General features: G+C 33.0%; 1 protein-coding gene across 2 annotated transcripts in view; it reads left to right on the top strand.

The window, feature by feature from the left end:
- Nucleotides 1-5,628: 5,628 nt before the first annotated feature.
- Nucleotides 5,629-11,751, top strand: part of LOC139687802 (zinc finger protein 431-like) — a 16,883-nt gene continuing 10,760 nt past the window's right edge. The window contains exons 1-4 of one of the 2 annotated variants that reach the window (XM_071585112.1): nucleotides 5,629-5,784; nucleotides 6,966-7,136; nucleotides 8,043-8,267; nucleotides 9,650-9,773. In XM_071585112.1, the coding sequence (XP_071441213.1) occupies nucleotides 7,011-7,136; nucleotides 8,043-8,267; nucleotides 9,650-9,773 (475 nt within the window). In that variant the 5' untranslated portion in view covers nucleotides 5,629-5,784; nucleotides 6,966-7,010. Of the gene's footprint in view, nucleotides 5,785-6,546; nucleotides 6,783-6,965; nucleotides 7,137-8,042; nucleotides 8,268-9,649; nucleotides 9,774-11,751 lie in introns of those variants that run through there. The other variant, XM_071585111.1, reaches the window with a different exon arrangement.

The following is an 11,751-nucleotide window of genomic DNA, read 5'->3' on the forward strand; positions in this document are numbered from 1 at the left end:
TACTGGGAAATATTAGGTAGTTACTAGTTTTACCTAAAAAAAGCATCTATGTTAATAATACAATGATTTGAGATGCTTTGAGGGACAATAGTTATCGTTTAATACTTTGGTAATCTTGTTTTCACAGGTATTGAGACACAGGAGCATGGCATTGTTGCTTTTTTTAAATTCTTTAAAAATCTGAAAGATTTCTATCTGTTTCAGTAGGAGTGCCATGAAATTCATCCATTGAACAGGCAAAGGAAAAAGAAACGGGAAGAGAAAAAATGTCATCACAGAAAAGTGAGTGGGTTCAACTTTGGTTTGTATTTCATGTTCTGAGCAATGTCCTGGATAACATTATGTCATCAAAATTTACTTATATTAATTATAAATACAGTTTTTTAAATCAGTTTCCTCCCTAGTGTGCTAGAGGCTAAATGTCATATGACCATGCGACTAATACTGGCATTGATGTTAAAATCGGGAATACTGTATGCATATACTATGCTCCTTGGAATATATAGAAAACCTTTTTACATATTTAACAGAAGAACTAGTGTAATAGTGTACTTGCTAGGGAATTTTAAAAAAATGAGAAAAAAATGTACTGATATTTGGCATCCCTTTCCATATTTTGTTAAAAAGTAAGAAAGATTAATAATTTACCAATGGCTATATTTGGAATAACCTGTGATGGGTGAAGGTTAAATCATGCGGGTAAGACTTCTTGCTCAAAAGTCTCTCAAAGAATATAATTTTAAAGAAATTGCCTCTTACTTTAATAACTATATAAATTAACAAGGAAAATATACACTTGCATTGTTATTGTTCAGTAATGTTGAATGAATTTGTAGGAGTTACATGTGTAACTTAAATGCCAATAGTGTAGCCTAATCATCTAGTCATCATTGTTGTGCAAGGATTAAAAAATAATGCACGTTCCAAACTATTAGTGAATGAAAGGTGAAAAATAGATAATGCTTTTGATGTGTTTCATCTATTAAAATTAATAATTATACTCCCCAATGGAATACTATTTTTATTAAAAATGTATGTATAGTGAAATTATTTTGTCATTTTTGAAGGTTTTAAAAATTCTTTTATATTTTTGTAGCACAACTACTGAAGCTACTTTTAACTTTCATAATAATGTCCCTATTTAAATATTTGTTAACATTTTCTATTAATGGTTTTATATTGGCTAGAATTTTTCATATCAAAACAGACTTATGAGGATTCTGCTAATTATTGTTTCAACAAAGGTAGTATTGGTAAATCTAGAGAATATATATTTTCTATATATTACCTTTAATATTGTCGCTCAGCATAAATGAAGCCAAAATATCTGGTCAATGAAAGAGACCTTGGAGAAATGTTTTTCTTTTTCAAGATGGTAATTAATAAGTATTAAAGTGATTTATATTTTAACATGGAGGACTGAAGAATTGTTTCTTCATTCATCATCATATTTTGAATGTAAATACTAGAGTATAAGGCAGTGATTAACAGAAATAAAAATTGTTTTTTACTGCTATTTCATCTTCAGGAAAGGAGAAATTCATTAGAGGTAAGGCATAGCATATCTTTATGTTGAATTATTGTCTTTTTTATGTTTTAATGATCAGTTTCTTCTTTGTTATAGCTCAATGAAGATTAGAGAAACTAATAACTTTGGTATGATTTTGGAAAATGTTTTAATAACTACAATATTATTTTACTTAGCATTGTTTGATTTAACCTTTGTCAACAGGGTACATTCAAAGGACTATTGGGGAAAATTTGTGAAAAAGCAATGCCTCCAGTTTAAAAATTGTGATTTTCTTTTCTATGTATTATTCACTTATGCAGATATGGTGTCACTATAACGTCTTGCATATGTCAGTGTCTTAAAATTACCCTTTTCCCTGAAACATTTCTGAGTCTGATGGTAGAATGTATTATTTTGGTCCAGAGATGGAGTCCTTACAGTGTTTTCCTTGATATAATTCTATATTTCAACTAATTTATTCATATTTTTTTGAAATTTTGAGGCCCTCTATGGACCATTGTAATTATGTTCTGCATTTCAGGAGTAATAAGATGAAATACATGATGCTCTTTTCTGAAGAAGACCTATGGATACCTCAAATATTTTTCAAAAACCACTGAGTTCCTTCATTACCTGTTAAAATGTTTTGACATTTTTCTTATCTTCAGCCTATTTGTTTATGTTTGCAGCATTTCCATTTAATTAAATTAATAATTGTAATTGATGGTAAGACTAGTAGGTAGTGATTGGTGTTTTTAATCTTTGCAAAGAAATGATATTTATCATATCAATTTTTGGAAGTATCAAGATTGAATAAAATACAGTTAGAGTAGGAACATTCGCCATAAAAATTGTTGTTTGTTCTAAGGTAACCTGGGATCCAAGGAAAAGATACCTTTGGGAAAATGTTTAGCTCTCCATATGGACTAAAACAAACTTCTTAGTTTTAGATAGAGACAAAGGCAAACACTGAAGGAATATTCAAAGTTCTCTTGTTTTATTTAATGTGACTTTTGTCATCTGTTACAATATATTTTTAAGTGTTTATTGATTTAGGTTATATGCCTTTATGTTCCTTGTTGTTAAAATATTTGTCTAATTCATTAGAGAATGTAATAAATGAAAGTGTCATGTCATTGTTTGATTGACATGCATTATTAACAACAGTTACTACTAAGAATTTGAGTTTCATATACAGCTACAATTGAACTTTGACTTTAAATATGTTTTTGCCTAAATTACATTTCTTCTTAATTATTCTGATTAATATAAATAGTACTATATATAACAAACATTATAAATATTAAAAAACATTTCAAAGTCTTTACAGCAGTAACCTCTTTTTGGCATCCACACATTTTTTATTTGTTATCTACACCATATGCATGCATTACATTTGCATGCATAACATAGTGCATGTTATTTTCCTTAAACTAAATGCATTCTCTTTTGACAAAATTTGAAAATCTGTTTATGTTAACTGTCAACTATGGAATACTCAGAGGACTTGTTTTCATGGCTCAGGACGTTTATCTCTCCCTTAAAAATCGTAAGCATATGAATTAAACAGATTGTCAATTTTGATAGATGATGATAGGCTTCATTATATACTAGGCCCTAAATGGGATATGCATGTGATATTCAGCCTTTAGCACGGTATTAATATGAAGGTAGGACAGATCCATTCCTTGAACCATTTATGGTTTTCCAGGGAGACATCTGGTATCACATTAACTGTTTCACTAGCAGGGCATGTCCAAAATGGCATGTCGGGTAATAAAACACAGGCCTTATGGTAAAAAAATCCTCTTTTTTAACCCTTGACTACCTTTTCCCCATATTTTAAATCATATGCAGATAGAAAAGAAACATTCAGAATATATAACAGTGCATTAAACTGCAAATAATTTAATTTTAAAAACTTTGCTATGAGAGTATGCCTTAGATGGGCCCTGGCATTAGAAACTCCTGAGCCCTGAATACTCATGATACTAAATATCAGTGACAATAATATTGAATAAAAAGGTTGAGAGAACCATAGTTAACTTAGACCCAGCAAATGGAAGGATATGATTAATAGATAGATTGATAGAGGTCTTTATTTATGCAAAATTGACACCTAATGGTCCCTTTTTCCATTCAACCCATTGTCATATACATACTATATTAGGCATAAAATTTATAATTTCTGGCATACATACACATTAATACATATGGACAGACACTTTCATCATGCATATTGGTAGAAGTACAAAGAGAAATAACAGACTGGATCATCGTTCAGGTCTACATGCCACCAAGCAATGATAAGGAAAAAATCAATAGGTTATACAATCAGGAGAGTGCCCATTATGTGTTCCTGCAGGGAAATATTTGATGGTAATAGGGGATTGGTATGCAATAAAGGCAAAGGAAGACATGATGATGAGGTGAGGGACTATGGTTTAGGTACAATGACTGACTGTACCGAGAAAGCAATTGAGTTCTGCAGGAGACAGACGGGGAGTTATTTATCACAATACCTGGTTTAGACACCACAAAAGGCATTTGTATGCATGAAATATACCAGGTCACTCAGGAAGTCACAGATTATTAGATTAGACGGCAGGGCCCGTGCATTAGAAAATGGAATAAAAGATCATTAACTGGAAAAACAAGGAAGGAGTATCAGCTGACAGTAGAGACAATCATAAGTGAGGGAAAGGAGCTAAGTACCATCGAAGACAAATTTGAATACATTGAAAAAGGTTATACGAAACACACAAAAAATATATGCACTCTGACTAGAAAAACAAAAGGGAATCATGTATTTATGGACGAGATGTTTTGAAAAATAGCTGAGAGACGAATGATTGAATGCAAAATAGTTAAATAGAAGAAAGCACAAATATTTAAACTTAGTTAAATAACATTAAGGTAAAACGGACGATTGCAAAAAGAGTGGGAAGGCATCGAAAATCTAAGGAGAAAATGTGGAACTAGTTTGCTCTACAGGAAGGTAGACTGAATGATTAATGCCAACATATTTGGCGTGATGCTGTTTTGGACTGAATAAATAAATAAATAAAAGGTGAAAACCCACTTTGGAAGTAAGAATGGAATTTCATCGGATAAATTATTAATTTAAAATAACATTTTTTCCAAATGTTATCGTAAATTCCTTCGTTCATTTTGGGAATAACAGAAACTGCATATATAAAACATGAAAATCCACTCGCGATAAATTATCCGAGAAACTAAAAACAGAAATTTCAATTAATCCATCTTTCCTTCCGAAAGAAAGACTATATCCGTTAACCTATAAAATAATTAAGATTGATCACAATGTTTATACTGACAAGAAAATCGTTTTTCTGCATATTGATCAAAGGAGATGCAAAGAATTATCAATTTTCAACCAATTGTCTTCGTTACTGATATCGTTCAATTTAATAGATACATCTGACCTCCTCTCGTTTGGTTATCCAGTCTTCCATCGCAGGATTGAACCCCTTTCGGATGAGACTATATAAATCTGAGAGACACTCCGCAAATCGACGCTTAAACAGCCGAAATTCCGTAAGCTTCTCCAGGCAGGTAGAAAACACCAACCAGGGATAATTGGCATCCTTCACAACCTAATTAAGTTTTCCATAAATAGATATGAACCACATAATGCACGAAACTCCTCTGGTCTAAATATCACTATAATTTTTTACAACAGTGTACGGAATATATAAACCAACTAGTTAATCTTTAACTTAAGATTTTTACGAAATAGCATTAAAAGTTATTAAAGCAGCCAGAATCACAAAATAAACAACTAAACAGCTGAGCACCTGCATTTCGTTCTTCATCTGTTCCATTCTTTGAATTGTAATGGTATAGATTGATATATAAAGAGGCCATCCTAACCCGGATCACATAAATGAACTCTAGTATTTGAGTAAAGGAAAATAAAAATTATCTGTATTAATATGTTTATTTGGTGGTTAGGTATGACAGGCCTCTTTTGATATAGGTTGACATTGAAAAAATGCAATTAGTTCCGTCATTGTTCCATCTACAGACAAAATTCGAAAGACCGGATCAAAAGTTTCACAAAGATTTTATTTACGTTGGCTAAATAAGAGAGTAACCATACATTTATGCAAGCATTAGTGTTTAGGCGTTGTAGCTTTAGAGTAATATCAATTTTTACAAGTTCTCCTGTGCCGTGTTTACATTCGGTTCCTTTCAGAATACACGTCTAAATGATTCTTCGAACGTTGATGCGGTCCCGCTGTGTTTAAAAGGTAATACATATGCTGAAGTCAAATAAAACTCTTTTAAATGGTTTACAGTTAGCACTAATGATTTAATTATTAAGAGGTTAACTTATTCAAAATTATTTAGCTATAATCATGCAAACACCAATGTAATTGATGCACCATCTTAGGTCCCTATCACATTCTCCAGCTTTTGAAAAGAATGTGTTCTTACGAACTGCTTTGCCTTCGAAAAAGAAAAGTAAGTCACACCTTCAATATGTTGAAAGCATATAAATAAACAGGAAATCAGGAGGAAATATTATAAGTCTTCTAAAGAGCAGTCATTTGGATATCGTTACTCCTAAGTATAACACCCAAAATAATCAGTATTCATACACATAGCTATCTTAGCTCCAGAGCAATGTATACATATTCCAAGTCCTGCTGTGTGGTTATTGATTTTGGTTCCTTCATTACGATATCCATCTTAGAGACCCTAACCTTGGAACGGGACATTGACGAACTGAATCTTTTTTCAATTTCAATTAAATATTATACGATGCCAGTGATACTCCATCAGCTCATTAACATCTCAAAGTAAGCTGAATGTAATTTAAGTCCTTCTAGTAACGTGGTACGTCTAATAATTCCGATGTGTTCATATAGGTGACCCGGATTGAGATGGACTCTTTTCTTGTCAATCGATTGAATGTCGAGAAAAACTTCGGTAATAAAATGAAAAGATGAATAACGAAATGCAAGTGCCCGGCTGGAAAGGGGCTTATTTTGTATGCTAGTGTTGTTTTAGTAACTTTTAATACTAATTCGAGTAAATTAAGAAAATTGTCATCATAATTTTAACGTTAGATTTTTCAGTAAATCATTCATGGTACTTTCAAACGATCAGGATGTGCGATAAGGGCGAATTTAAACTCTGCAGATTGTGTTTAAACAGTCGCGGACTGTTGATGAATGTGTTCGGCGAGAATAGTCAATTGCAATTCATGCTGGAAAAGACTATAGAGGATTTAATAGATGTTAAAGTAAGTTAAGTTGTCCGTGTGACGTGTTTGTTTAAATTATGTCTGTCTTCAATTGAATAATTTAGTAGTTGGTTTATATATTCAGTACGCTTCTCAAAAAGTATAGTGATACTTTAAAGTAAAAGAGTGAAAGGAATTTGGTGTATTCTATTGCTAATATATCTTATTCAAATATTTTATTAGGTTGTGGAGGATGCAGATTATCCCTGGTTGGTGTGTTCTAACTGCATGGAGAAGCTTACAGAATTCCGGCTGTTTAAGCGTCGATGTGCCGAGTGTTTGTCTGTTTTCTATAATCGAATCCAAGAGGGGCGCAATCCTGCAACCAAGTACTGGATAACTAATCGGCACGAGGTCAGTTGTCTCCATTAAAATCAACCATGTCACAAGCGGGGACAATTTTTGGCAAAAATTAATATTACGTTGCATCTTCTTCGATTAACACGTTGAAAACCCATTTTCTCGTCACTACGATCATTGTGATCAATCGCAGCCATTTTAAAGGTTAGCGAAAAGACTCACTCTTTCAGAGGGGAAAAATGGAGGTATTGAAATTCTAATATAATTTCTCGTATACTTTATGGCGGGAGGTAATTTTTTTTGTTTTTAAAAGTTTTGAAAATGTAGCTTACCTGACTGTTTGAATTAAGGACAAAAATCATTCAGACATTGAACAAAAAATCATATTTGAATAAATAATTTAGCCAACGACATTCCCTTCTCACTTAATGACCGAGTGTTAATCTTTTATTTACGTTTTTAGTTAGTCAAATAACAGTATAAATCCAATGACATGGGACAAATAACAATCAAGTCTTCCTTCTTGTGTGGTGCACCAATTTCATCCTTACTCTTTAGAATTTCCATTGCCTTGCATGGTGTTTTCACAATGGTTCTTTTTATCAAAATGTGATTTACATCGGTTTATTATTTAACCCATTATATTGGGTGCTGTTGTATTTATTGGGCAAGATTAATAAAATAAAACAACAGTGTCCCTACCGAAACTTACTGTAATTGTAGATCACCTTATAGTAATATGAAACCCTTTTAATGGATATTTGGATGGATGTGAGCAGTAAGAATACCTTTTTAGTCACTTGTGTTATTTTTTTACAAAATGAGTGAGTCCCTAATAGTTCTTGTATTAGTAATATATGTAGCAGTTAAGCAGGAGAGATTTGTTACCATAATGCTCTTATTTTAAAATGTTTACAATGTGATTTTCTTGAATTGTAATATTTTTATGCCTTGAATTAGTTTCCTGATGAAATCAATGAAGAGTTTTGTGATGACCTCACTGTCAGTGATGCTATTGACAATAGGGCTGTGAACTTACCAGATGACATGTTCAATGTCAAAGAGGAAATTGGCACTGCCAGTGAGTGCTCTGCTTCTCCTGTAAGGGATATTGAATCTTTAATGGTCACATCAATGCAGGAAGGTTGCAGTCATTGGTCAGGCAGTGAAGAAGCAGGGACTATGGTAAGTGTACATGCATGGTCCAGTATAAAAGTGATGTGTATTCTCTGGGAAAAATAGATTTATGTACTTATGCAAATACTTAAAATTATTCAAAATCCTCTTCTTTCCCTGTATCAATACATTTCCAAAGATATTTCTGCCATGCCTCTGAAGGCACCATGCTACTCCTTGATACAAATTTTGCTCTCAGGAACAGTGTAACATGTTTTTCCAAATGCTTTCCTTTGGAAATGCTCCAATACTTTCCTTTCAGCTTTCTCTTCAATAATCAGGGAAACAAAAAAGTTGTTTGAAGCCAAGTCAGGGCTGGGAAAACACTGAGATGGTGCTCCTAGCCAAGAAGTTGGCCAAATGCAAAGGAAATGTTGCCTGGGGCATTATCCCTGAGGGGCTGTGTTAAACATCCCACTGCCAATCAATATGATCTTTGGATCCATTGTTATTTTCTACTACCTCCTTTGTTTGGATTTCTCCCAAAAATCCTCTTCCTTCTTGCCTCGTACCTAAGGGTAGTCCTTGATGGCACTAGTTCCGACAGCGTTCGAGTCACGTCAGGGGTACCTCAGGGAAGTGTGATCGGGCCGTTGCTTTTCTTGATTTTTGTTAACGATTTGAACCGCGAAGTGAAAAGTAAAATTAGGATGTTCGCGGATGACACGGTGATCTATCGGGAGATATCTGGGGATGAGGATCGTTTTATTCTAGAGCAGGATTTAGATTGCATTACTAAATGGTGTTCTAACTGGGGATTGACTCTAAATTATAATAAATGTTCAGTGGTAAATTTCTTTAAAAGATCAACGGGATTTGCTTACAAATTAGCTGGAGGTGACCTAGCAGTAGTTGATACGGTAAAATACCTAGGTGTTTTCCTTTTTACGGTTGGTAACCTAACACCCCCGCCACACACCCTGCGGCAGCTTGCAGGGTATTATGTATATGTACCATGTTTTTCAAACTTTGTAGTTTTTTTTTCCTTTCATTTCACCTCTAATGACTCAAAATGGCTGCAAATCCTGTTCTTTTGATTAAATTAGTGATTAGCAGAATGTAAGTACCAATGTCAACTATGTCAATTCCATTGAAATACATGGTTTCATTTACTTCCCATCCTTGAACCCTGGTGTCTACTCCATAGAATTTGAACTTAAAATGTTGCCCATATCATGGTATCAGTGATTTTGAATGGTTGCAATCATGAGAAGAAACTTGTTTAAGAGGAAAACATTTTTTTTTCCATGCATAATTGATAAAATTATTTCAAATTAATGCATGAAACATACAGCTTTGCCCAATTTTTAATTCAAACCAAGAGAGTTAAGTAGGCATTTACTGAGTGATTGTCCTGGATATACCTGTAATATTTGTCTGTATTTTTTCAGGATCATTTGCAAGATGATAAATTATGCTTTGCCTTTACTGAAGAAATGATAATTAAGAAGGAGTGGGATCTTGACATTCCTCAGGAAAAAGGATGTGTGGGAGTGGATCTGTCACAGGAACAAGGTAAGGAGGCCTCATAAATGTTATTTTTTGCTTTTCCTTTTCACAAAACCCTTTCACTGCCCTCAAGGTTTTGCCTTCAGTGATGTAGATCTGTTGGTTAATATGCCACCAGTATATTCAAAAGTGAAACTGCAAGTACCTTGTTTTCGTTGCTAAATTGTAAATGCCATTTGATACCGTTAACTTAAATGATATTTTGTTTTGTGAATATTAAATTTGATACAAGGGCAGTTTTAATGCCAGGGTATTGTCTGCAAGCATGCTATTTTTCAATTGCTTTGGACTAATGCAATTTGATTAAGGAGCCCTTTGAGTCTATCATTCCTGCCTCCTTCGGATTTCTTCTTACAGTCCCATCTCACTCAACCATTAGCACCTCCTTTTTTTTCTTTTTCTTCATTTCAATTTCTATAAACCCACGTTTTTAAAATATCAGTAAATATACAGCTATCATTGAGGTAACAGCACCAATGTTCCTTACCAGTAATTTTTTTATTTAAATAGAATTTAGAGAGATACATTGTTTTTTTATGTCAGTGATAATATATTTCCATGTCAAGCCTGACAATATCAAATAGACATGTTTCTTTGTGAAACTTATGGGCATGAATATATTTATATCTTTGAAAAAATAGATTTATTGATTTATCTACCTGTACAGATGGTTAAGAGTGTTCCAAATACTCTCTCCCTGCATAAAAACACTTTTGGTGATGCATATGCCATGCCTGAAAGGCAGCCTAAAATTCCTCTAGATGGGAAAGTCTCTTTCTTTGGATGGGTGCTCTGGGCCAGGCAGTTGGTAACAATGAAGGATATGTGGCTATCATGGTGGACCTTGCCTATGTCATGCATCAAATTACAAAGTCAAAGAACACACTTCATGTGGAGATACTTCTTTCTATTCAGACTGCTTGGAGCAAACTGGTGACCTGCTACATTGAAAGATATCACCCACCACATTTCTTGAAAGGATTTACTGCACTGCCTTGGATAGTTAAGTCGCAATAAAATCATGGGCATTACTTTTATAATGGACCATATATTTTCGTATTACTTAGAAATTGAAGCCTTCACCATTTTTAAATGGACATTTACTGATCTTGTAAAATATTTTGGCCAAATACTTCCTTCATGTCAATACTACGATATAATTCTTTTATCCCATATTTTCCTATACCCATAACTTGTTAGCAGGTCTTGTAGTAATACTTATCCCTTTTTTAAATTTATTTATATTACTTAATTATTTTACTTATCCCTGTTTTTAAAACTATACTTGCCACTATTATATATATAATTATTTTTTCAAAATACAATTTTTATCTTGGAACATTAAAGAAATTCATGATACGTTCAATAAACACATTTGGCAGAACAATGAGTTAAGATTAAGAATGTTGGATATATAGTGTCTATACTGATGAAATGCATTGTCTGTAATGAGTGGATAAAGGCATTATGTGGAGTAAAAGGAAAACTTAAATATGAGGGTGGTCCTAGAATTATCCTACCAAGCATGCAAAACACAAAAATTTAGAAAAAATCTATTTATTTTTCAACTTAATCTCTTTTCATGTCTATATACTTTTCTCGTTGATACTCAAACACTTCAATACCCTTTTATAATTTGAGCCATCTTGCTCCTCAAAATAGATAAACTGCCAACATAATTTCTTCACAGATAAAAAGTATTGGACCACTGAACTTTTATTTCAAGTTTGCGATAGAAAAATAATCCAAGGGGGCTAAATCTGGCTGATAAGGTGCATAAGACAGCAATTCAAAATTTAATTCATGATATATAGCCATTGCAATGATGGATTTGTTAGCTGTTTCATTGTCAAAATAAAAAACTTTTTTCCTAGCAAAATGCAGACATTTTTGCTTGATTTTTTTGCTCATACTATGATATTCACCATTGATAGTTTTTCCTTTTTTAAGATAGTCAATAAAAATTATCCAAGATGCATCCTGA

This window comes from Hetaerina americana, unplaced genomic scaffold, assembly GCF_022747635.1.
Source record: "Hetaerina americana unplaced genomic scaffold, ioHetAmer1.1.p SCAF_2, whole genome shotgun sequence".
NCBI lineage: Eukaryota > Metazoa > Arthropoda > Insecta > Odonata > Calopterygidae > Hetaerina > Hetaerina americana.